This window comes from Coffea arabica, chromosome 3e (assembly GCF_036785885.1).
Source record: "Coffea arabica cultivar ET-39 chromosome 3e, Coffea Arabica ET-39 HiFi, whole genome shotgun sequence".
Classification (NCBI taxonomy): Eukaryota; Viridiplantae; Streptophyta; class Magnoliopsida; order Gentianales; family Rubiaceae; genus Coffea; species Coffea arabica.
In genome coordinates, this window is record NC_092315.1 from 89,498 (window position 1) to 114,433 (window position 24,936).

The 24,936-nt window shown below is 46.7% G+C and overlaps 3 protein-coding genes and 1 long non-coding RNA gene across 7 annotated transcripts; 3 read left to right on the forward strand and 1 right to left on the reverse strand.

The window, feature by feature from the left end:
• The first annotated feature begins 139 nt into the window (after positions 1-139).
• Positions 140-4,942, forward strand: LOC113737988 (uncharacterized). The gene is made up of 4 exons (XM_072084076.1): positions 140-281; positions 797-1,150; positions 1,321-3,186; positions 4,363-4,942. The coding sequence occupies exons 2-4, from the start codon at positions 801-803 to the stop codon at positions 4,445-4,447; spliced, it is 2,301 nt and encodes a 766-aa protein (XP_071940177.1). The 5' UTR covers positions 140-281; positions 797-800; the 3' UTR covers positions 4,448-4,942.
• Positions 4,943-5,613: 671 nt separating this feature from the next.
• On the forward strand, positions 5,614-7,172 carry LOC113737859 (uncharacterized). Its single transcript, XM_027265006.2, has 2 exons — positions 5,614-6,336; positions 6,482-7,172. The coding sequence occupies exons 1-2, from the start codon at positions 5,976-5,978 to the stop codon at positions 6,787-6,789; spliced, it is 669 nt and encodes a 222-aa protein (XP_027120807.2). The 5' UTR covers positions 5,614-5,975; the 3' UTR covers positions 6,790-7,172.
• LOC140038796 (uncharacterized) lies at positions 6,704-8,393 on the reverse strand. Its single transcript, XR_011842334.1, has 2 exons — positions 7,798-8,393; positions 6,704-7,673 (listed from the first exon to the last, which is right to left on the reverse strand). It is a non-coding gene; the product is annotated as an uncharacterized lncRNA (long non-coding RNA).
• A 9,788-nt stretch (positions 8,394-18,181) lies between these two features.
• On the forward strand, positions 18,182-24,250 carry LOC113737860 (proline-rich receptor-like protein kinase PERK8). Of its 4 annotated transcripts, none has more exons than XM_072084089.1 (9): positions 18,188-18,371; positions 18,477-19,774; positions 20,204-20,632; positions 20,938-21,024; positions 21,278-21,348; positions 21,516-21,598; positions 22,653-22,800; positions 23,396-23,557; positions 23,662-24,250. In XM_072084089.1, exons 2-9 carry the CDS (start codon positions 18,868-18,870, stop codon positions 23,851-23,853), a joined length of 2,079 nt encoding a protein of 692 aa, XP_071940190.1. In that variant the 5' UTR covers positions 18,188-18,371; positions 18,477-18,867; the 3' UTR covers positions 23,854-24,250. The 4 variants fall into 4 exon arrangements, 3 of the variants coding, with proteins under 3 accessions (XP_071940190.1, XP_071940189.1, XP_071940188.1); XM_072084088.1 differs by having other exon boundaries at positions 18,781-19,774; XM_072084087.1 differs by having other exon boundaries at positions 18,188-19,774.
• Positions 24,251-24,936: the final 686 nt, after the last annotated feature.

The following is a 24,936-nucleotide window of genomic DNA, read 5'->3' on the forward strand; positions in this document are numbered from 1 at the left end:
TCTACCACAGAAATAAAGAACGAGACATTAGATATTATCACGAGGAGAATTCACAAAGTACAGAAGGCAAGGCAAGGCAAGGCAAGGCCCCCTCCAAACTCCTCAACTTTTATAGTCAATAGTCATTTTTTGGTTTAATTGTTGTACTAGAAACTCTTTGCTTCTTAATGCCGGTGGAAGAAACTGTAACAACACTTACCCTCTTCCTCTGCCGTTCTCTCTTCTTCTCTGCATGCCGGTGGAGGAGCCCCCTACCGCTCTAACCACATCCCATTACTCTGGTGCGTATGCCCTCCTCCTTTTGCTTCAACCATAACAAAGACCAACCCAAAAAAAAAAAAATCTTTTTTTTGGGCTTTTGGGAGACTAAATTCCAAGGATAAATTTCCTCATGGTTAATTATGCATTTCATATTAATTGTTCAAGCAATTCCATAGTTGTTTTTTTCTTTGTGATTGTTGAGTACTATTTCCGATTATTCCTCCCTTTAGGGCTCTCTCCTGTTTCTCTCTCTGTAGAATATAGGTTTTGGGGATTGCTATAATTCTAAGTGCTATTAGGGCTTCGCTTCTTGTTCTTCACCTCTCCCACCCCCAACCGTCGTGTTGTACGGTCAATTTTTGTTCCAAAGCTATAAATTTTTCTAGTTTTTGTTCCAATGTAGGTGAATTTCCATGCCACTAAAATCAATTCGGACTTAGAAGCTAAACTTAGCCATATCACTCCTCTCCAAGATCCCCTTTTTCCCCCCCTTTGTTTTGGGGTTCGTCTAAACTGTACCTTTTGTCCTCGTAAGAGTTATGTCCGCCAAAAAAATTATAGCTATATGCCAATCTGGAGGCGAGTTTGCCACCAATAAAGAGGATGGCTCCCTGTACTACACTGGTGGAGAGGCCTATGCTCTGGACCTCGATCAGCAGACTCTCTTGAAGGATTTCAAGCATGAACTTTCTGAGACCTTTCAGTGCAGTGTTGACGGAATGACCATTAAGTACTTCCTCCCCGGGAACAAGAAGACCCTCATTACCATCTCTAAAGATAAGGACCTCAAGCGCATGGTCAACTTCTTCAAGGATTCTGACCAGGTCGAGGTTTTTATCATTGCTGAGGAAGCTGTTGCGCGCAACGTATCCAACATGCCTGCCAGTAGGTAATTACCACCATTTCAAGCTTGTTTATCCTTTTCTTTTTCCTTTTTTTTTTCGGTGCTCTCGTTGTTCTTGGAATGAACACTTGAATTTTATTCCGTCCTAATAACAGTTATGGCAACTGAATACAATGTAGTTTATGTGGTAGCTTGCTCGCTTTATGAGTATGCAGGTCAAGCAGGACTACTGTGTCCGAGGCCGTGGTTCCTCCTGGCGGCTCTCAGGATTTAATTCATGCTCATGATCAGCCCATTGATATGGAGGAGCCAATCGATACTTCTCCACTTGACATTTATGACGAGAAGCATCGTAGAGCTGCAATTCAGTGGGAGAATACTATCACTGGTGTTGACCAAAGATTTAATAGCTTCCCTGAATTCCGCGAAGCTCTGCATAAATACTCCATTGCGCATGGATTTACTTACAAATATAAGAAAAATGACAGTCACCGTGTGACTGTCAAATGCAAATCCGAAGGTTGCCCTTGGAGAATATATGCGTCCAGATTGGCCACCACCCAGCTCATCTGCATCAAGAAAATGAATGCGAAGCATACTTGTGAAGGAACTTCGGTAAAAGCCGGTTATAGAGCAACAAGGGGATGGGTTGGAAATATCATCAAGGAAAAATTGAAAGTTTCTCCAAATTACAAGCCTAAGGATATTGCTGTGGACATAAAGCGTGAGTATGGCATTCAATTGAACTACTCGCAGGCATGGCGTGCCAAGGAGATTGCCCGTGAGCAGCTTCAGGGATCTTATAAAGAGGCCTACTGTCAGCTACCCTTCTTCTGTCAAAAGATAATGGAAACAAATCCAGGTAGTATTGCTACATTTGCGACAAAGGAGGACTCCAGCTTCCACAGGCTCTTTGTCTCGTTTCATGCATCAATATCTGGTTTTCAGCAAGGTTGTCGGCCTCTTATTTTCCTCGACAGCACTCTTCTGTACTCAAAGTATCAAGGCACATTGTTGGCTGCAACATCTGCAGATGGGAATGATAGTGTCTTTCCAGTAGCCTTTGCTGTTGTTGATGAAGAGACTGACGAAAATTGGCATTGGTTTCTGTCGGAACTCAAGTCTGCTGTCTCAACATCCAGGCAAATCACCTTTATTGCTGATTCCCAGAAAGGAATAAGAGAGTCATTATGCGATATATTTGGTGAAGCCTGCTATCATGGTTATTGCCTACGCTATCTAGCTGAGAAACTGAATAGAGATTTGAAGGGGCAATTTTCACATGAAGCAAGACGACTCATGGTCCAGGATTTGTCTGCTGCTGCCTATGCACCAAAACTTGAGGCATTTGAACGCTGTGCGGAAAACATAAAGGCCATCTCACCTGAAGCTTACAATTGGGTCATACAAAGTGAGCCAGCCCACTGGGCAAATGCTTTTTTTGGTGGGGCAAGGTACAACCATATGACATCCAACTTTGGACAATTGTTCTGCAGTTGGGTATCAGAGGCTGATGAGTTGCCAATAACTCAGATGGTTGATGTCTTACGAGGTAAGATGATGGAATTGATCTATACACGAAGGGTTGATTCCAGTCAGTGGACTACAAGGCTCACCCCTTTAATGGAGGAAAAACTTCAGAATGAGGCTTCAAAGGCAGCACCATTTCAAGTATTACTGTTGCATGGCAGCACGTTTGAAGTTCGTGGTGAGTCTGTTGATATTGTTGACATTGATCATTGGGACTGTAGTTGCAAAGGATGGCAGCTCACAGGATTACCTTGCTGCCACGCAATTGCTGTTTTTGACTGCCTTGGTCGGAGTTCGTATGATTATTGCTCAAGGTACTTCACCACTGAGAGTTATCACTTGACGTACACAGAGTCGATTAACCCAGTACCAAATGTTGAAAAACCTGTTAATGGTGAGTTGGAAGGAACTGCTGTTATAGTAACTCCACCACCAACTAAACGCCCGCCAGGCAGACCCAAGATGAAACAGGCTGATTCCCTGGACGTAATCAAACGCCAGCTCCAGTGTAGCAAATGCAAGGGTCTGGGTCACAACAAAAAGACGTGCAAGTATGTCTCTGAAGGAAACTTTCTTCAGCTTGTGATTATGTGACACTGGTTACTTGTGCTGGTGATTTGTTGAAGTAGTACAAATTTTCCTGTAATCTTTTACTTGTCTCTTTACTTATTTGACCTTGTGATTGGAATCTTTTGCCAGAAGTTTCATGCCATGACATTGATACTCTCTTTTTAGTCCAAATGATGTTCCGTCTTGGTTTTATATCTATGCCCAGTCATTGCTTTAAACTCGTGAGTACATGTGTGTCTGTTTCAGATGGTTTTGTGCAGATACACTTTCCCCATGCCTTTAGTGTCAATGCATACATATCTAATTTTTGTCTTGCTCGTTGTAGCTACCAGTATTAAGACTGGTGTTAGAATCAGACCACTGAGCTTCATCACAGCCTCCTTGTCATGTGAGATTTGATATCACCTTTATAAAAAGTATGCTTCATTAAAAATAAATTTAGGACATCTGAAAAATAACTACATTACCATTTCCTGCAGTACCTCTATAGTCTAGCTACCTGAGTCAGACTCGCGGCTTAAGTAACATGTGCCTTTTAAAGTCCACTATGCTTATTTAGAAAACAAAGCATGGTTAACTGCATTATTAGAAAGTGAAAGAATGTGATTTCCTACTTGCTAATGATTAGGATAGTGTAGGAAGAGAATATGGTCATCTTCTAGAAGAGGTACAGGAAAAAGTAAAAAGAATATTGGCAAGGATATAGCCTTCTTTGCTGGCATCTGGAAAAAGAGTTTCTTTTGATGGACATCTGGAGTAGACTTTTGTATGTAAGCACGACTGCAGTTTTAGAGTTTCTTTTCCATTGTTTTGATCTCTATTGTCTGCCTCTGATGTAAAAGTTGTCGTGCAGGAATTCAGTTAGAATGTAAAAATGTGTTTGCGTGTGTGTGTATTTTGGCTGAGATTTGGTTGGTTTGGGCTCTGTGGTACATGTCGAACATCTTTACCTCTACTTCTATTGCCTATCTAAGGAATTTATGAAGTGCCTCATAATTAAGCTTGTGCTACTGTGAGATGATTTTGCAATATAGAAGGCATCAGTTTCTGTGTGGTCTAATTGTACTATGACATTGTCATCTGTATTTCTAGTTGTGGCTTGTGGCTGCATGACATGTTTTCTGATTTTCCTGTTTTGAATTTTTTTTCTGAAACAGCAAGCACAATGCTGTAGATAACGATGTGCAAGAAACTCATCTTCTGACAGCCATATCAACTGAAGAGCCTGAAGGAAGCACATGAGTTTTGGCTTTTCTTCTTTTCCAATGTAATTAAACTGCTGATGGACTTTGATCTCTAGATATGTCAGGTTTAATGAGAGTCAATGTGGTAGAACTGCAATCTTGAAGTATGCAGATGGACAATGTAGTTAGTTTGGTGAAGGATTTGTTCATTTAAAGGGATGAGTTTGTTGGCCTTTTGTTACTTGATGATAAGTTAGGAAGGTGTTATTGTTAGCAGCAGCAGTCCCAAGTGTACAAGGAGAAGTTGATGATTGGTTCTGAGAGGGAAGGGTTGAATTATCTATCGAGGTTCTCTAGTCATGTCACATGTGGTCGTTGATTTAGTTTCTGACTTGTAGGAGATTCATGAATGCTCATGCCGTAAAATCCTGTTCTACTTTTTGGCAGGTGTTTAAGCTGAAACTCGTGATTGTTGCTCTGGGAGTCGGCAAAAATGGTCACCGTTTAATTAATGGGAGTCAGAGGAATGTTAGCATGGAGCACCGTTATCTTCTGTTTTTGTTGTCTTAGTCATTTGCCCTGTTGATGTTCTTTGACTTCTTTGCAAGTTAGATTGGTAATCTATTTGCGACGTTTTTTTGTTTTTGGGTTTTGGTGGGGGGGGTGGGGGTGTTGGGTGTTTGTTGAAGAGCTAAAGCTCCAAACCACACGGTACAAGGCAAGGGGTGGTAACCCCTGAAACATCCTCCATGAGAGCAGCTGTCTTATGGCATCTGGAGGGTTCTTCTAACATTTTCCTCCTCTAACTCTGCATAAACGCTACATTTGGCTAGGCAGTCCTCCCAATTGTTTCGCATCTAATAGGGTATTCAGCATTGATATATTTTATACGCCACTTCTTAGTTTCTTGGAGACCTCTATTAATGCTGGTGATTGTCATCTAGCATCAAGTACATTCGCTGAATATGCAAGGAACTAAGTAGAATTATGATATTTATGCACCCTTTCAGAGAGCAAGGGAGGAAGCAAATTAAAGCAAGCAGGCATGAAGAAAGAGATAATCAACCTTGAATTGAATGTACAGTCTTGGTCAAAAAAAAATAAAAAAAAAATATATATATATATATACAGTCTTGGTCGGGCAGCTAGCTGGCTGGCTAAGGATGGAAGCAACACATGTGGCAGTAAGATATGGAGAATGAAGTAGATGTTAGCCACGTAGCTTGCCACCTATCTATCTTCCGATGGGCAAACCGCCTCAATTTGCGATATACCTTTCCTCGTCTACCACATTCTTCACTCTACCACGCATATCTATATGTATAGATCCTTGAAAAAAGGTAAAAACCCCCTACGTGCGGATTGTGCTGTTGTTGGCATGCTATTGATCTGTTCGTGAGACTGCAAAACAAATCCATTTTAGTTAACCCGCTTGCAGTCCCGGTCGGGCTTGTCCTAGCAACTAGCTCGCAGTTTATATCTGTATATAACGGGTACGCACATACCCGAAAAGGTTAAACCAAACAGCTGAGCTGGTGTATTATGTTACACTTCAAAATTCTGAGCGAGGACGTGTGAACGAGAGAATGGGTATCTGCCGGAGTGGAAGAATGGCTTCCAAAAGAGGTTCTGCGATCATGATGCAGCACAGGAACTGCTCCTTTGTTCTTGGACTCGGGGTGGTGGTGATCACGCTAATTGCGGCAGTTGCTTGCACCGAGAACGACCCCCCCAATTCCAATTCCAATTCCAAATATGAGGAGGCCAAGGTGAAGATCGAGCATGCAGCGGGGACGGGGAAAGAGGGTGCGGAGTCATGGGCAGAATGGGCCAAGGACAAGATCTCTGAAGGCTTAGGATTGGGCACCGACAAGGCTAAGCAAGCTTCTGATGCGGCCACGGATGCTGCTAAGAAAATCAAAGATAGGATTAAAGACTCTGCTTCTGGTCAGTGGTACCATCCATTGCGTACCTTAATTCTTTTGACGTCAAATTACGTACAGTTTATTACAGCGTCATGGAAGAGTTATTTATTTATTTAAAAAAAAATCTTTTCAGCGTAAAAATGATCTTCTTGCTCGATCTGCTGCAGGTGCTGGACAGTACACTGCCGAGAAAGTTGGAGAGTTAAGGGATGCAGCCACAGAAAAGGCTAAGGATTCCAGGGAAACAGCAGCGGAAAAGGCAGAGGAGGCCAAGGAGAAGGCGGCTGAGAAGGCAGAAGCAGCCAAGGAAGCAGGTGCAGAAATGGGAAAGATGGCGGCGGAAGAAGCCAAGCAAGGGTACGAGACCGCCAAGCACAAAGCTGCTGAGGCCATTGACTCCAATATGCAGGCTGCAAAGGAAAAATCTCGCCATCTGAAGGATGAAGTTGCTGCTACTCGTGACGAGGAGCTCTGATCTGATGAGAGAGATCAATCACAACACGAGAACCATGCCATTGCCACTTGTGGAATGCCACCACCGAGTCGTTCTATTCCACTACGTAATTATGTATAATAAATACTCGGTCGTCTGTCAGTGTCAGCAGCCACTACTCCTCGTAACGAAATACCAGACTGATGGACGAGTGATTATTCCTCTCCTCTCTCTCGTTTCCTTTCTATTTTTTAGGTAGGGTACTTTGGATCTGGAATTTGTTGTGCTATCCTTTTTTTTTTTTTTATTATTATTACTAGTATTTGTATGAATATGCATGGTCATGACTGGATATTACTTTGGGTGGTCTTGTTTATTGACCGATATTACTAGTATTTATAACATTTTATCTATCTATCTCCTAAGTCCTAACCTAATGATGATTCTTGAACGAAAGTTTGTAATTATTTTTTTTTGGCGAAAGAGCATGATGAAGTAGTAGCTAGCTAGCATCTTTTCAGCTGAACGGTATTAATTTTGTGCTTTTAGAAAAATATGTATATATTTGTAGCTAGCTAGGAACCCGATACAAATTACCTCTCTCTGTCTCTGTCCTGATGTATATTCCACATTTGTATATTCATCGTTTCTTCTAGAATCTCAAGTCAGAGTTGGTCATCAAAATTGATTTTGATGTATGACTAAACATCAAACGCAACTCAAAAAGGAATCCTACGTATCTTTGATTTACTACTGTGGCTGGCTCAACAATCAGAGATACGGAAACAATTCCCTATCTCAAAAAGGGGGCAAAAAAAATAAAAGCAAATCTTATTGTGTTCGTCTCTGGAACTGGAAGTGGATGCTTGACTAGTAAGTACGGTATTATGTTTTCTTGAATTCGACCGCCTCTCGATCGCTCTTCTCTGTGTCACACGAAAATGAAAATGAAAATGAAAACTGCCTGCTTCTATTCTAGTAGTCTGGCACAAGAAGGTCCACGTTCAAAAGTGGGTCGAATTAATATATACACACGAGTACGCTACTTACAACAACGCGAATGATGAGTGATGCGACTGCCAAAAACCGCGTCCGAGCTGAGCTGATGCGGCCGACCTGGTTGGACAAATCGAGCTGGGGCCGGGCTAGGTGACCTGAGAAGAAAGAACGGAGGCGGGACTGATGTCCCTGAGATAACTCCGACGGTCAAGTTAGTTTGGCCGTAGAAGGATATAGTAATAGTAGAGAATACTTGTCAGCGTACCTTGCGTAACCTTGGCAGCGTAGTATATATAGGACCGGAGGAGGGATAGTTTCCTTATAGGAGTCAAAATCCCCTTAGGGTTCGGAGTCTTCTTAGGGTTTCATGCGGCGGCCCCTACATGTTCGGAGGCGGCAGCCCATCAAGCCCATCACAGGAGGCTCCCGACACACCGAGCTGGCTTTCTTATGCCGAGCTGGCCCGTGCCAGCCTCGAGGTACCTATGGCCGACCTGCCGCGTGTGATCTGCCGACCTGACACGTGTCATGCGCGGATTTGCCCCACTACACTAGCCCCCCTTGAGTCTAGAGTCACCGAGGGGTCGCGTGAATTTAGACCAAATTTCGAGGCGCCAGGTCTGCCAGGGATGGGACCCACGATCCCACGACCGTGCACCTTGCCCAAGTAACTGCCACGCATGTTGTCATAACCGTCACTACAAAGATCACGTCCTCTCATGATGACGGTTGTCAGTTCGAACGTTTTTCCAAGATAACCGTTCAGTAATAAATTCAAATTCTCAACTCGGGGCTCTTCGGCTTCCCTCCCAGGGGCCTATAAATAGGCCCTACAACACGTCACTTTCACACTTCCTTTCTCATTTCTCCTCCTTCGCAAATTCTACCAGCTCGCTCCCTATCTAGAGAGCTCCAGAGTAGCGCTTTACCTTAAGCACCTACCAGCTCCCCATCCACTAGTAAGTCTTCTTTTCCCTTTTATGTCTTCTTCCTCCACACACTCAGACATCACCAGCTCGGCACCTAGGCGTAGAGTAGCCCGACCTGCACCTATAGAGATAATCTCTTCCTCCTCTAGCTCTTCTTCTTCCAGCTCGTCAGAGTACCTACCTTCCCCCATTCATTCTCCTGCCTTAGAGATGAACCAACCCACCCAACCTGTCCGGCCTGACGCTGGGGCTGCCGACCTAGGGATTCCCCTAGAGGTAATTCCAGCTCGGACCAGGGCGGGACCTTCCAGGGGGCCGGACATCGACTTCGGGGAGGTCGAGCTCATCCCCCCTATCCTAGACCAGGGAGGTGTCGACGAGCTGGTAGGGAGGTATGACATCCTCCTCCAGTTCGAGGCTAGGGCCGCCCGACCAGGGGAGTATGCTTGCCGACCTCCTTCTGAGTTCGTGGCTATCTACAGGGATCAGCTCGTAGCTGGTCTCCGTCTTCCCATTCCCCAATTCCTTTACCAAATTCTAACCTTCTGGGGAATTCGCATAACCCAGCTCGTTCCAAACGCCATCAGATCGATCCTCGGCTTTTTCATTATGTGCCGAGTCCTCGAAATTCCATACTCCCTAGACCTTTTCAGGTCATTTTTTCAGATGAAGGTGAGCGGGCCAGTTCATGGCTGGTTCTATTTTGCTCGCAGGAGCGGGGGAGAACTCCCAACCCGCGAGCTGTTCACTCACACTCCCTCTTCCATTAAGGGCTGGAAAGCTCAGTTCTTCTATGTGAAGAACACGGGTTTTCCTCCCTTGACCTGGAGGGAGGAGACCCAGGTGTCCGACCCCATTCCTTCACCTCTTCCTGCGGCCGAGCTGGACCTCCTGGTCAGCTCGGATGCTCGGTTATCGGTGAAGGAATTTAGCAATGCCCAGCTCCGGTCGGCGGGGCTGCTTCGAGCAGAGGTGAACGACCATGCGCCTGACCTTCGCCCCCTCACCCCGGAGGAGCTTATAGCTTGTAATCTCTTTGATCTTTCTTTCCTTGCTTTCCCTTCTTTTTCTTTTTTCTTTCCGTCGTACGAACTGACCTATTTCTTTGCTCCCAGTGAAGAGGTTCTCCCAGCTATTGAACATAGGAGGGACGGGCAGCTCGGGCACACCTACCACGGTGCCCTCCTCTGCCCCTGGAAGCGTGGCTCCTCCCCCACCTGAGCCCATTCCTCAGACCGCAGCTCAGTCTGCCCCAGCAGAAGAACCCAAAAAGAAGAGGAGGAAGACGACCGCCAAAAAAGCCAGGACCGAGGTGGCCACCTCGGCTACCCCAACGCCCCAGCCATCGCCCACTGATGCTTCCGCAGAGCACTATGGGGTCAATACTGCCGAGATGCAGGCCTCATCAGATTCACCCCCCTCGATGTGGCGGGCGAGGAACATCATACCCCTCAAGCCCCCCACCGAGCTGAGCACGCACCCCCACCCCCTCCATTTCTGCCCGAAGTGGGGGCTGTCTTTGAACGACCGGGCTCAGTTTCCTGAGGCTGCTCGAGAGCTCGTCAAGGGCTCGGTGCTCCCCCGCGACCATCACTTCATCCAGCTCGCATCCACTTCCGAGCTGCTGCAGCACTACTACCTGAGTGCAGCCCAGGTAGCTTTCTCAACTAGGCACCTCATCAGTTTAGTTTTTTTTTTTTTTTTTTCAAAAAGAATCCATAGACTCCTCACTAACGGACCTGCAGCTCAACGTTGCTGGGGCCGAGCTGGCCCAAAGATATGAAAATATGGGGGAGAATCTCTCTCAGGCTGATGCGGCCAAGAACAGGTTGTCCAGTCAGCTCGAAGCGACCGAGGCAGAGCTGGAGGCAACGAAAAAGCAGCTCACCGACTCCCAGGCCGCCTGCGAGCTTGAGAAGAAAAAGTCCGCCGAGCTGACTTCCCAGCTAGAGAGTGAGCAGAAGAAATCAGTCGAGCTAGTGGAAGCGGCCAGGACGGAAGGGCGCCAGCTAGGCGTTCAAGATTTTAAGAAGTCCGAGGCCTTTATGGATGATCTGGCCATCTTGAATGGCCCCGTCCTGCAGCTCGGCTACACCAAGGCCATGGCGGATGTTCTGTCTTTGAATTTGCCAGGTTTTGACCTGAGCAGGTGGCCTGATTATAATCCCCAGGCTGCCGATCAGATTGACAGACTCGTCACGGGCTACTCCAATGGGCGCGACTTGGCTGCCTTGGTCGCCAATCCTGCCCTGCCCGCGACCTCCCCTGAGCAAGAGCAAGAACAGCAAGGGGAGAACTAGGAAGGTAGTGCCTTAGGCAGGTCTATTAGGCTAGGCTTAGATCCGAGCTCGGCCAGCTCACTTTTGTATGGCCCCCCTCATGTTTTTCCTCTTTTTGAAATGAAATAGATAGCCTCTGATGGCCTTTCTTGCTCAACACTTGTAAAAATTTTCCTTTATTCAAAGTCTTTGGATACATTATAAAGATATCTCAGCTCGGGCATTGAAGTCGTTCTAATACGGTCCGAGCTAACTAATGAAGTGAAGATCAGACCTGTCCAGCTGATTACCTCAGCTCGGACGAACTACCAAAGGAAAAGCCTCAAAACTGAGGGGTGCCAAAATAGGCCAAACTAGATAAAGTGAACCAACAAAACGAACTAACAGAACATAGAGCCGACCTGTCCAGCTGGTCACCTCAGCCCGGGCAAGCCCCTAAAGGAAAAGCTTCAGATTTGAGTTGTGCCAGGTGCGTGGAACTTCGCGACCATCCTGGCGAGCCAGCCTACAATAACCCGCTCGGTCAGCCTCTTTTACTACGTAGGGACCTTCCCAGTTCGGGTCCAACTTACCGGTGCCCACAGCTCGGCTAATGGAGTTTTTGCGCAACACCAGGTCCCCTGACTTGAAAGAAATGCGCTTTACCCTAGCATTGTAGTAGCGTGCGACCTGACCCTTGTATTTAGCCATCCGTATAGCCGCCTCTTCCCTTCGGTGCTCGACCAGGTCCAAATTAAGCCGCATCTCCTCATCATTGTTTTGAGCCACAAAGTGTTGCACCCTACCTGAGGGTACCCCAACCTCTGCTGGAATTATCGCTTCGACCCCATATGTCAGGACAAATGGGGTTTCCTGGGTGGTCGTCCGAGGTGTTGTCCGGTAAGCCCATAGTATGGTGGGTAGCTCCTCCAGCCAACTAGTTCTCACGGACTCTAATCTTGTCCTCAAGCCATGCAGGATGGTTCTATTTACGTTTTCGACCTGCCCATTGGCCTAGGGGTGCCCTACTGAAGTGAAATGCTGCTGGATGCCGAGCTCCGTACACCACTCTCGGAGAGATTGATCAACAAACTGTCTGCCGTTGTCCGAGACGAAAGTCCTGGGTACACCGAATCGACAAACTATGCTTTTCCAAAGGAACTTCTGAATCGACCTGCTGCTTATCGTGTTAAGGGGCTCGGCCTCTATCCACTTGGTGAAGTAATCAATGGCTACCACCAAGTGCTCACAACCCCCTGGAGCACGGGGAAACGGCCCCAACAGATCAATTCCCCACTGGAAGAACGGCCACGGGCTGATGAGAGGAACCAATTCCTGAGTGGGGGCGTGATGGATCGGGGCATGTAGCTGGCAAGACCTACACCTGGCTACCAGTTCGGCTGAATCTTTAAAGATGGTGGGCCAATAGTACCCTGCCAACATCCCCTTCTTGGCTAATACTCTCGGGCCGACATGGTTGCCGCAGATGCCCTCATGCAGCTCGCGTAAGACGTAATTACCTTCCTCAGGCGTCACACACCTCAACCAGGGCTGCAAGTAAGATTTCCGGTATAAAATTCCTTGTGTGAGTACATACCTCTGTGACTTGAGGAGGATCTTGCGGGCCTCCGTCCTGTCTGGTGGAAGCTCTCCCTGAGCTAAATACTGAATGACAGGATCCATCCAGGAGCTCACTACCTGAATGACCGCCGTGCTGACTTGGTCATATGCTCGGCTTTTAACCACCTCCACCAGTATTTCCCGACCTATGCCTCCTGCCGAGGTGGAGGCCAGTTTGGATAAGGCGTCCGCTCTCCTATTCTGGCTCCGCGGTATCTGCTCAAGCACAAACTGCTCGAACAAACCTTTCAATTCGTGTGCCTTCGCTACGTACCTTCTAAGCGTCCCCTCTTTGACTTCGTAGCTTCCCCACACCTGGTTCACTATCAGCTGTGAGTCACTATAGATTGTTATCGACCTGGCCCCTAACTTCCGGGCTATCTCCATCCCTGCAATCAAAGCCTCGTACTCTGATTCATTATTAGAGGCTCTGAAGTCAAATCTTAGCGCATAGGGCAGTTCTTCCCCCGTTGGGCTAATGAGGAGGAGACCTGCTCCGCACCCCTCTCTGCTCGACGCACCATCCACGTACAATGTCCAGGTGGGACCTGCTCGTTCCCCCGCCTCTGCGTCCTTCCTAGCCTGGATAGTATCCCCTGCCAGTTTAGCCTTGTCTGTTTTTCCAAGATGCCCGGCCTCGTCAGCATCTGCGGCCTGTCCGACCTTAGCTGCCTCCTCGGCCTCTCCGACCTTGGCAGTTCCTTGGGTCTGCTTGGCCTCCACTGCTTCTCCGGCCGGCCTATCCTTGGCGGCTTTCTTGACCTGCTGAGTCTCATCTGGCCATCTCTGGATGGTCTGTCCTCGGCAGCTTCTCCGGCCTGCTGGGCCTCAGCTGCTTCTCCGGACGGTCCTCCTTTCGCTACCTGTGTGACCTGGGTGACCTCGGCAACATTTTCGGCCTGTAAGACCTCTGCTGCTTCTTGGGTCTGGACGGCCTTGGTAGTCTCGTGAGCCGGTAAAGCCTTAGCTGCCTGTCCGGCAGGTACTTCCTTACTAACTCCCCTGTCCCTCCTAGCCTGCATGTCATTGGCCTGATTGTCCTCCGCTTCGGGCGATCCAAAGGACACACCATCCGCTATGAAGTCTGCCAATGCTTGGGCTTTGATGGAGGTCCGGGGCTGGTATCCCAAGTCATACTCCGACAGCTCCACAGCCCACTTTACCATCCGCCCCGAAGACTCGGGTTTGGAAAGGATCTGCTTCAAGGGCTGGTCCGTTATGACCACTACAGGATGAGCTGCGTGTACCAGCGCCAGAACATAGCGTTCTACCGCCGAGTACCTGGCCTCGGCCCCCTGCAGGGCGCGGCTAACGTAATACACCGGCTTCTGCGTTCTTTCTTCCTCTCGCACTAATACCGCGCTAATGGCCCCTTCTCCCGCAGCCAAATAAATGAACAGGGTTTCCCCCAACTCTGGAGAGGTCAGGGCCGGCAACCGTGCGAGGTGGGCCTTCAGCTCATCGAATGCCCTCTGACACTCCAGGCTCCACTCGAACTGCCGATTAGCTTTCAGGGCCTTGAAGAAGGGCGCTCCCCGGACTGCCGATTTGGACAGGAACCTGTTCAAGGCGGCCATCCTCCCTGTCAATCGTTGTACCTCCTTAATATTTCGGGGAGGAGCCATGTCCATGATAGCCTTGATTTTGTCTGGGTTAGCTCTGACCCCCTCTTTAGAGATCATGTAACCCAGGAATTTTCCCGACCTGACCCCAAAAGTGCACTTCTTGGGGTTTAGCCGCATTCGCGAACTCCGAAGGACCTCGAAGATCTCTCTCAGGTCGGAGACGAACTGCTCCTGGGTTCGGCTTTTCACTAACATGTCATCCACATAAACTTCTAGGTTTCGGCCGATCTGGTTTCTGAACAGCTTGTTTACCAACCTCTGGTAGGTTGCGCCTGCATTCTTCAGCCCGAATGGCATGGTAACGTAACAGTAGGTCCCATCCTCAGTGATGAAAGAGGTCTTCTCCTGATCCCCCTCGTCCAAAGCTATCTGATGGTACCCCTTGAAGGCGTCCAAAAAACAGAAGATCTCGTAGCCCGCTGTCGAGTCCACGAGCTGATCAATCCGTGGGAGTGGGTAACAGTCCTTCGGGCAAGCCTTATTCAGGTCGGTGAAATCCACACACATTCTCCAGGCTTTCTCCTCCTTCTTGACCAGCACCGGGTTGGCTAGCCAGATAGGATAATAGACTTCCTTAACGATCTTAGCCTCCAGTAACTTACCCACCTCGCTCTTAACGACCTCCTTTCGCTCAGGAGCAAAATTCCTCTTCTTCTGCTTCACTGGTCGGACGTTGGGATCTACATGTAGCCTGTGAACTGCCAGCTCGGTGGGTATCCCAGGCATATCATCGGCACTCCAGGCAAAAATCTCAGCATACTCTTCCAAGAGAGATTCCAAAGAACTTCGGATCTGCTCACTCAGGCCGGCGCCGACCTTCACTGTGTGCTCGGGTCGGTCGGGCTGGACGGGTAGCTCGGCCAATCCCTCATCTGTCTCCAATCTTTCCCCTCTCTCCAGGGGTTCCCAGGATTCCAGACAAATCGTCTGAGCTACTAATTTTTCTTTGCCCTTAAGGGTGGCAATGTAACACGCCCTTGCCACCTCTGGATCTCCCAGCACCTCAGCCACCCCCTCAGAAGTAGGGAATTTCATACTGAGGTGCAAGGTGGAGCAAACAGCTCGGAGGGCATTCAACGTGGGGCGTCCCAGGATCATGTTGTAGGATGACGGCTCCTTGACTACCGCGAAGTTTACCGGGATCGTTCGGCACCTTGGGGACACCCCCACCGTGACCTGAAGGGTGATCATCCCTTCCGGCCTCACTGGAGGACCAGCAAAGCCGATTAACGGAGTTCGAACCGGCACGAGCTGTCTATCTTCCAGCTGCAGTTCCTTGAAGGTCTTATAATATAGTACGTCTATGGCACTTCCGTTGTCTATATACACCTTCCTCACCTTGAAGTTACAGGTGATGACTTATATCACAATAGCTTCATGGTTATTAGAGGCCAAAGGAACCGCGTCTTCAGGTCCATAAATTATTTCCTCATACATCTTCAATCGCTTGGCCGAGCTCTCCCCCGTGGGAGGGGGGCGGTTGTGCCGCCGAGCTGCATGGCTATCTCCACCCGCAGGTCCTCCGGCAATAGTGTTAATCACCCCCGCCAGGTTCTGTATTTCCTGCTCGGGAGTTCGGCCACGGGGCCCCTGAGGCCGGTCCCGTAGGTAGCTTGGACGCTCCGACCTAGGCCTTCCCCGTTGTAGGCCAGCTCGTTCCTCTCGTACAAACTGCCCCAGATGGCCTCGTTTGATTAGTTTTTCAATGTCTTTCTTGAGATGACGGCAATCCTCCGTATCATGACCCACATCACGATGGTAGGCGCAATACAGACCTTGGTCCCGTCGGTTTTTGTCCCCAGCTAAGGGCCGAGGAGGTCGGGATAGCCCCTCCTACTCCATCACTGCGAGCACTCGAGCTCTAGGTGCCGTGAGGCCAGTCCAAGACTTGTCCTCTCCCATTGGGCGGCTCCTGGGGAAACGGTCATAAGCACTCTTCCTTCCCTGGTCAGGCCGTGCCCTCACCTGGTCGGCGCCCTTCCTGCGCCTGTCATCCCTCAGTTTCTCTTGTGCGCTCTTAAGGCGATTTGCTTCCTCCGCGTTGGCCTTCTCATGGGCTCGGTCTAGCATCTCCCGAACTGACTTGGGAGGTCTCTCCACAAGCTCAGTGTAAAGCTTTTGCTTGCGCAGCCCATTGATGAAGGCTGCCATGACTACCTTATCGTCGCGATCTCGAACTTGAAGGGACTCATTATTGAAGCGTACCATGTATTCGCGCAAGGACTCCTCGGGCTTCTGTTGGATAGTCATGAGGTGCGCGGTGCTTTTGGAGTAGGCCCGTGAGGAAACGAACTGTGCAGAGAACTGCCGTGCGAGCTGGTTAAAAGAGCCGATCGACCTAGGGGGAAGCCCCTGGAACCACTGCCGGGCCCTTCCTTCCAGGAACATTGGGAAGGTCTTACACCTGACCGCGTCCGCAGCTGTCTGTAAGCGCATCTGCGTCATGAATATGAACAGGTGGTCCTCCGGATCCGTGGTTGCGTCGTAAGGCTTCATGTTTGGAATTTTGAACTTCGCGGGCAGTTGGTATTCCTCGATATCGAGCACAAAGGGGGAAGTAATATACCTGTCCGCTTCTGGGTCTAGAAGCAGGTCCAGTTCGTCCCGCACCTGTTGTCTCTCCCTCCGGGGGGAGAGATCTCCCCTGGGGAGCCTCCGGACGGGCTCCGGGTGTTCAGTTCGGGAGTTCTTGTGAGAAGGTTCCATGACCTCGACTTGCTCACGCGTGACTTCCCGGTGTGCCCGCTTGGCCCCAGTTTTGGTGGGACTCCCAGTTCGGGATTCTGACTGATCTGCTCCCTGAACCTTGGGCTCCTTGTCCTGATGACCTCCCGACTGCTCTTTGAGGTAGTTCATTATTGCCTCGAAGGTGGGCAGGTTTTCGGCCACGGTCTGAACCAGTTGTTCAGGCGGGATTCGTGAGGGCCCTGCCCCTCCTCCTCCGGGTGTTGGACCCCGAGAGGGGTTTTGGGAGCCATCACGCTCGGCCCCCTTGGACCCGCCCACATTTCTCTGCGACCTAGTTTTCGGCATGATTCGCAATGAAGTGTAACGTGTTTCCCACAGACGGCGCCAATTGATGCGACTGCCAAAAATCGCGTCCGAGCTGAGCTGATGCGGCCGACCTGGTTGGACAAATCGAGCTGGGGCCGGGCTAGGTGACCTGAGAAGAAAGAACGGAGGCGGGACTGATGTCCCTGAGATAACTCCGACGGTCAAGTTAGTTTGGCCGTAGAAGGATATAGTAATAGTAGAGAATACTTGTCAGCGTACCTTGCGTAACCTTGGCAGCGTAGTATATATAGGACCGGAGGAGGGATAGTTTCCTTATAGGAGTCAAAATCCCCTTAGGGTTCGGAGTCTTCTTAGGGTTTCATGCGGCGGCCCCTACATGTTCGGAGGCGGCGGCCCATCAAGCCCATCACAGGAGGCTCCCGACACACCGAGCTGGCTTTCTTATGCCGAGCTGGCCCGTGCCAGCCTCGAGGTACCTATGGCCGACCTGCCGCGTGTGATCTGCCGACCTGACACGTGTCATGCGCGGATTTGCCCCACTACAATGAGCCATGTTGTTTGGTTTCTTCTTCTTTTTATTCTCAATAAAATATTATTAGTAACGATCCGGATACCTCTCTCTCTCGCTCTCTCTCTCCATGTCCTTCCCGCCCTCTACAGGACTCGGGGCAGGGACGGTTGCAGGTGCAACCGTCCCTGCCAATTTTAGCTCATTTCAACTGCGCGTAACTTTTTTTTCACATGATGTATTTTCACAACAGATAGTGGTGGGCCCCACACTTGGCGCGAATTTCGAGTTACATGGTGTTATTTCAGCCGCACAAAATTTTGAGGGCCAATTTTCAGCCGCACAAATTTTTAACCGTGCAGGGACGGTCATACTGATGACCGTCCCTGCCCCAAATCCCCCTCTACACGATTCTTAGAAGTGGCACACACGTTTCTTTGCGCGCATCTGTTGTTTGACTTTCTTTGCCGTATTTTATTTTTGTTGAAAGAAGCTTTTCTCAAGAATTTTCGGCGTTCCTTTCCTCTCCACTTTCCTTTCCTACTTCCCAAACCCGTAACTGGGCTGGGGTGGTCTGGTCGATGAAACACAACGGTGGCTGGCACTCGCACCACCAAAGCCATTTGCTGATCTGGGTACACAGTGAGTGGATAGGGTCTCCGTCCCTCAGGTTCCTTTCTCTTCTCATTTTCTGATCTGCCTGCATTGCACTTGCTTTCCGCTCTTTTTTTTTTATTTTTTATTATCATAAATGATGCTGGTATGGTTAGTCTAGGTCCTCTAGAAGTCGGAGCTACTCTACTGTTCTTCGCGTGAATTTGTTCCTTTTTTTTCCCCTTTGTTGGCTCAAAAATTCAGTCTTTCTCAAATCCGGGGAGGACTCGGGACTCATTACTCACGCAGGGACCGGTTTTATCCGTTTTACCCTTTCTTTGTTTCCACTTTATACACTTCCCCATTACAAGGAACTTAAGTAGAAAGAAATCTGTAGCTGATTTCTGCATTACTCGATTGCACTCCTACTCTGTTTGTTTTAGGACAAAGACTTGAATTTTGCATTGCGTGTATTCGCTGTGCAGGCTACTCTGTGAGAAACCTCTTCTTAGATTAGTTGTTGTCCACTAAAGCCCGGAGGACCAAAAAAAAATCGGTTTGGGCTTTGGCAGATGACATCTACTTCCCCAACTTCTTCTCCTACTAATGCAGTCCCACCAGCTACTTCTCCTTCTAATGCTTCCGGCATTACTCCTCCCAATGTGTCACAGCAGCCTAATCCGACTCCTGATGCTCCACCTCCTTCTACCCCTTCAACCTCTTCCAGTCCGCCTCCTCAATCCCCTCCTCCAGCCCCTCCTCCCCAACCCCAATCATCACCACCACCATTATCAACACCGCCCCCTTCCCCTTCCTTACCTCCTCCGTCCCTCCCTCCCCTTCCGTCTGTGCCACCTCCTGCTACCCCCCCTCCATCTGTAAACTTATCACCCCCTCCTCCCCCACAAGCATCACCTTCCCCTCCCTTTGGCACAGCACCTCCCTCTCCAGCTCTTTCACCCTCTCCTCCTCTGCCAATTACAGTCCCATCACCATCTACCTCAGTTTCTCCACCTCCTCCCGCTATAAAGTCACCCCTCACTAGCCCTCCCTCTCCTGCATTACCTCTTCCACCACCACTTGCTTCTTCCCAGGCTCCATCCTTGTTAAATCCCCCTCCACTTTCAGTGGCGTCTCCTCCTCCCATCACCACATCTCTTATTCCACCTTCTCCCCCTGCCCCCCGGAATAATACATCCCAAGCTGATGCTCCAACTAGCTCAGCCTTACCAGCAATTCCCCCTCAGAAACCCACTGCGAGATCTACTACACCTGGTCCAAATATTACTGCAGTCACAATATCCAGAAATGGTGGGGGCATGAAGGGCGGAGTTGTCATGGCAATTGGATTTGTGGGCTTTCTGGCAATTGGTCTTGTGGTGCTTGGTGTCTGGTTGGCACGAAAGCAAAAGAAAAAGGGGGCCCCATTCAACATTGGGTACACAATGCCTTCTCCATATGCTTCCTCCCAAAATTCAGGTATTACTTCGACAACAACTAGACCATCTATTGTATCTTGTGTTTTTATCTTCTTATAGCCATTCATGAGCATAATTAAGTTGACCACATAGATACAACATGAAGGTCTTTCTGTTCTGTCGTTTGAAAAGAAGATTGTTACAAATGTGGACCATTTTATCAACAGAAACACTTTATAAACATCCCACATGACCTGGCCTATGAATTCGCCGCTGGTTAAGTTCCTCCTTCTGATGAATAGATGGTGGTTAGGTAATGAAAAAGAATGGTGCAAGTCATTTTGTAGACCATCACCCTGATATGGTCTTTTTAACTTTTTACTGCTTCATCTCCACTGGTTTTCTAGTGAAGTTTGATTAACAAAAATCTTTCTGTGCTTGCATCAGATTATGATATAATTTTTGGTACATATTCTTTTGTTCTTTCCAGATTCATCGTTTCTTAGGAATCAGCATTCAGTTCATTCTCCTCTGCATTCAGCTCACCTAGCTGGAAGTGCTTCTGGCAACAATTTCGTGTACTCTCCAGAAGCTGGGGGTATAGGCAACTCCAGGTCATGGTTCCCCTATGAAGAACTAGCTGCAGCAACAAAAGGGTTTTCTGAAAACAATCTTTTGGGTGAAGGTGGGTTTGGTTGTGTTTATAAAGGAGTTCTTGCGGATGGTAGAGAAGTCGCTGTTAAACAGCTAAAAGCTGGAGGAGGGCAAGGAGAACGTGAGTTCAGAGCAGAGGTTGAAATCATCAGCCGGATACACCACCGACATTTAGTTTCACTTGTTGGTTACTGTATCTCTGACTGCCAAAGAGTACTTGTATATGACTATGTACCAAATAACACGCTCCATTATCATCTTCATTGTAAGTTGTGAGTTCATGTGAACTCTTTAATTGCTGCATTCTTATTGTCTTGATCCTTTAGGTTGCAAGACTAACGGTTAGATTAATTAGGACTGCCTGTTGTCTTATGACTTCTTTTGGTTATCCTTTTGAACTCGATGGTAAAAAAAAAATATTAACAGTTTATCTGTAAGCTACAGACACTGTTATTTGTTTTCTTGTTTCTTTCATTGCACAGGAAGCATGTATCTCACTATTTCCCCCAACTTAAGCTTTTCTTGATCTTAACGATCATGCTTTGATTCCGGTCTTTTGTGGATATACAGATGAAAGTAGACCAGTCATGAATTGGGCCACTCGGATCAAGGTTGCTACTGGTGCTGCTCGTGGAATCGCTTATCTGCATGAAGACTGTGAGTCCTTTTGTCTGTTAAGTTGTTTCTTTCTTCAACTACAGTTACTATCCAATGTCTGCGGCTCTGCAAACAGATAGTAGCCGAGTGGTAATCGTCTAACATGTGCATTGATAATTTGTTAGGCACTGTAGTTTGCATTGAAGGACAAGTCATGATCAGTCCTATTTTAAAACTATTTTCAAGTTTAGAATTTTACATTTGGAAAATGCATATCTTCATCTGGTGTTTTAAAACTTCATGTACTTATCAGGTAATCCCCGGATTATCCACCGTGATATTAAATCAGCAAACATCCTTCTTGATGACAACTTTGAAGCATGGGTATGCAAATTTCCGCCATTAACATCTTGATATCTTTACTCACTACTTCAAGGAACAGAACAATCTTAGTTGTAACTTGCATATAATGATCTGAAGCGCAATCACTTGTTATGTTTCTTGATCTTCAAGCAATAACAGTTTTAATCTGCATTCCCCTAATCTGACAGGTTGCTGATTTTGGGCTTGCAAAATTGGCAATGGAATTGGATGCCTGCACACATGTGTCAACACGTGTTATGGGAACTTTTGGGTGGGTAACTCAAATGCTTGTTCTTGCTAGCAGCCCAAAGAAATGGATGAGTATGTCATTTTGCAAAGATTGGTTTTAATGTAAATTTATACTACACAAACCATCAAACAATTGTCTTTTTACACCTTGTGCCTGAAATAGTGGTATTGGTCCACAGACCTAGCTGCATCAGAGCACAAAGGATGCATAGGGAATAGGGAGGCAGCGAGTAGGGTAAAACCTTGCATGCATGTATGTAGTCCAATAAAATATAACTTTAACCAAACTCTTTGCATAGCCTAGCCCTTCATAAAAATGTTGAATCCCTCCCATACAGGTTCTAAGGCTCTATCAAAGTTTAAAATTTAATTATGTTTCTACCCAAGTTTAAAATTTAAAATACTGTGTTAATTTAATATGTAGGTATTAATTTTAGTTTGATGATAGTTAATTCACTTTTTCTAAATTATTTAGATTAGCGAGTAGAGGATACCTGATGGATAATCCGAACCCGAGAGTGAGAGAGTTTGGTAATGGGAGTTAAAACCTGTAGGGTTACCCTATAGGGTTTGGTAAAAGATTATATGCGGGTTAGGTTTGGTAAAATAGATTTTTTAGGGTATCTGACCCGCTGCCATCCCCAGTAGGTAATAGATAAAGATAATTATAGCATATGGCAGACTGTGCTCTATAACTTTGCAAAGTGCACATACACAAAAATAAAGAATTGTGTTATGTGTGGTATACAACAGTTGTAAAATTCAATCAAATATAACTTTCAAGTTCGTGTATCAAAAAACTGGTAGTCATCGTTGCAGAGACACGAAACTGACAAACAAGGGAAAAATAAGCAAACCAGCTAGCGTAACCTAGGATTATTGGGTAGCCACATAATTTTTCTGCATAACAACGCAGCTCAGAAACTGTACTCATTTTGGCATGAACATTTAGCATTCCTTAATATTTGCACTCGTGTGGATAAAGAATCTAGTCTGTTACATTTTGGCATCATTATTTGGGCAAGGCATATGTAAAGTTTCTCATATTTAAATCTCCATGGGCAATCTTCATTCAGATACATGGCTCCAGAATATGCGACAACTGGAAAGTTGACTGAAAAGTCTGATGTATTCTCATTTGGAGTTGTGCTGTTGGAGCTTATTACTGGTCGTAAGCCTGTTGATGCATCTCAGCCTTTAGGAGATGAAAGCCTGGTTGAATGGGTAAGCTTTCTCAATACTAGCATTGCCGTTGGAATTTTCTCTGTACCTTGACTATGAACTCGTATACACCAATGTTTCCAATTTTTCTTTGTTGCAGATTTTCTTAACATTGCAATGACAGTTAAATAAAACAACTGGATTAATTTTCTTTGAAAACTGATGAGCATATATAAAAGTTTGCAATATTTAGATTTTATGAAGAAGAAAATTGTTTCTTTAATGTTTTTGGGCAAGACAAGTATTCTGACTGCACTAATGACTAGCTCCATCACTTTTGTTTTGTATGCAAAACTCTTGTTTTGCATGTCTGAATTTGGATTGGTTTTTCTTTTCATTCTTGCGGGTTAATTTGTCATCATTTTTGTGTAAGCTTTGCTTCAATTCTAGAGTATCTTTTCGCTTGATTTTAAAATTAAGGCCTTGCTCAGATTTGGCTGCTGAACTCAGGTGTCGGGCATAATTGTTCTCTGCTTTCTTACTTCTTAGCATGTTTATGATACTTGGATTCAGCTTATTAAGATGCTTGATTCTCCATGTTGTATGATTGGAATATTCCACGTTAATTTAAGCGCAAATTACTTGTTGCAACTCACAGGCTCGGCCCTTGCTCAGTCAAGCACTTGAGAGTGCTAATTTTGATGGGTTGGTAGACCCTAGACTTGGAAATAACTTTGTTGAAAGTGAGGTGTTCCGGATGATCGAAGCAGCTGCAGCATGTGTGCGTCATTTAGCTTCAAAGAGGCCAAGGATGAGTCAGGTATTTGAGTGATTAAATGCAGGGTAGCTTCCATGATGAGACATAAGTTTTTAACAGTTACACTTGCCCACAATGATTTTTTTTTTTTTTTTGTTGTGTCTTAGGTGGTCAGAGCTTTGGATTCCATAAGCGAGATTTCGGATATCACGAATGGAATGAAACCTGGTCAAAGCCAAATATATGATGCAAGAGAACGTTCTGCACAAATTAGAATGTTTCAGAGAATGGCATTTGGCAGTCAAGAATACAGTTCATCCGATTTCCTGGGCTACTCCCAGAGCAGCTGTAGGAGCTGAGTGGGGAACTGGCTGCATTGTAACTCGCTGACAGCCATGTGATACGAGTAGGGAAAGTATATGCTTCCATTGCAAGGAATATACAAAGCAGGGGTCGTCCTTGATCATAAATCTTGGGGCAGAAGTTTTGGCAGATCTTTATCCGGAACCAACTTACTCAGAAGGCTAACTATTCGTCCTAACCTCATTCTTTCTGTGCTTCATTCTCAATTGTCCAATCCATTTTGTTTAACTATTTCTGGAGATAATATGGAGGGTTTTTTTTTATTTTTGTTTATAATCATTTGCCCTCTGCAGTTACAATTTGCCTTTGGAGAGCTAGCTGCTCATTGTAATACATGTAAGAAAATTAAGGATCCCATTTTGATAGTGAAGATAAAGTCTATCTGAAAGCTCATCATGCTCTTCCTTTTTTTTTTTTTTTTGGGTCTTCTGGACGTGATTGATGCATGAATGAAATATTGTTATTGTTTGTCGAATAGAAAGGTAATGATCACAATCTCCGGCCCACCACCACTTTATTAGAGCACGAGTCTTCCCAATGTAGTTTTGTCTTGTTTCGTTATTTCTTGCTATTCCAGAAAAGAAATATGTCCCAGGCATGCATCTGCGTCCCCTTTTTCTTTCCTTTGTCCTCCCAACGCCGTCCCAATTATTGAATCTGATCTGGTGTGTGTGCTACTACTACTACTATTTCTTTCTATGAAGAAGCTGTAAGCAAAATCTGCGGTTGGGCCTTGCTCGCAGCTGAACATCTGAAATGAAGAGAGAGGTGGTACTGGTATGCCATATCCCTAGCGTTTAAGGATGAGACGATTGTCCTCCTTTCCCTCGAGTCGCGTGCTAATTGTCCTCCCGTCTCCCTTAATCTTTCCTACGCCACTATCATCATTAGATATTAGATTCATGATACATGTGTAAAAATTAAATTTTAAATTCAAATTTTACATAACTGTCATTCATCCAATGCTGACAGTGTATACACTGTCACACTGTCAGCGTAGGAAAGATTATTTTTTTTATTTTATGTACCTTTCCGTTCACAGTCATACTCTAGTAATTTTATTTATTTTTTTTTATTAG

Coding starts and splice junctions, on each gene's coding strand:
- LOC113737988 (XM_072084076.1), top strand. CDS start 801: ATGTCCGCCAAAAAAATTATAGCTATATGCCAATCTGGAGGCGAGTTT. Junction 1,151..1,320: donor TCCAACATGCCTGCCAGTAG/GTAATTACCACC, acceptor ATGAGTATGCAG/GTCAAGCAGGACTACTGTGT. Junction 3,187..4,362: donor CACAACAAAAAGACGTGCAA/GTATGTCTCTGA, acceptor TTTCTGAAACAG/CAAGCACAATGCTGTAGATA.
- LOC113737859 (XM_027265006.2), top strand. CDS start 5,976: ATGGGTATCTGCCGGAGTGGAAGAATGGCTTCCAAAAGAGGTTCTGCG. Junction 6,337..6,481: donor GATTAAAGACTCTGCTTCTG/GTCAGTGGTACC, acceptor GATCTGCTGCAG/GTGCTGGACAGTACACTGCC.
- LOC113737860 (XM_072084087.1), top strand. CDS start 18,868: ATGACATCTACTTCCCCAACTTCTTCTCCTACTAATGCAGTCCCACCA. Junction 19,775..20,203: donor TGCTTCCTCCCAAAATTCAG/GTATTACTTCGA, acceptor TGTTCTTTCCAG/ATTCATCGTTTCTTAGGAAT. Junction 22,801..23,395: donor ATGAAAGCCTGGTTGAATGG/GTAAGCTTTCTC, acceptor TGCAACTCACAG/GCTCGGCCCTTGCTCAGTCA.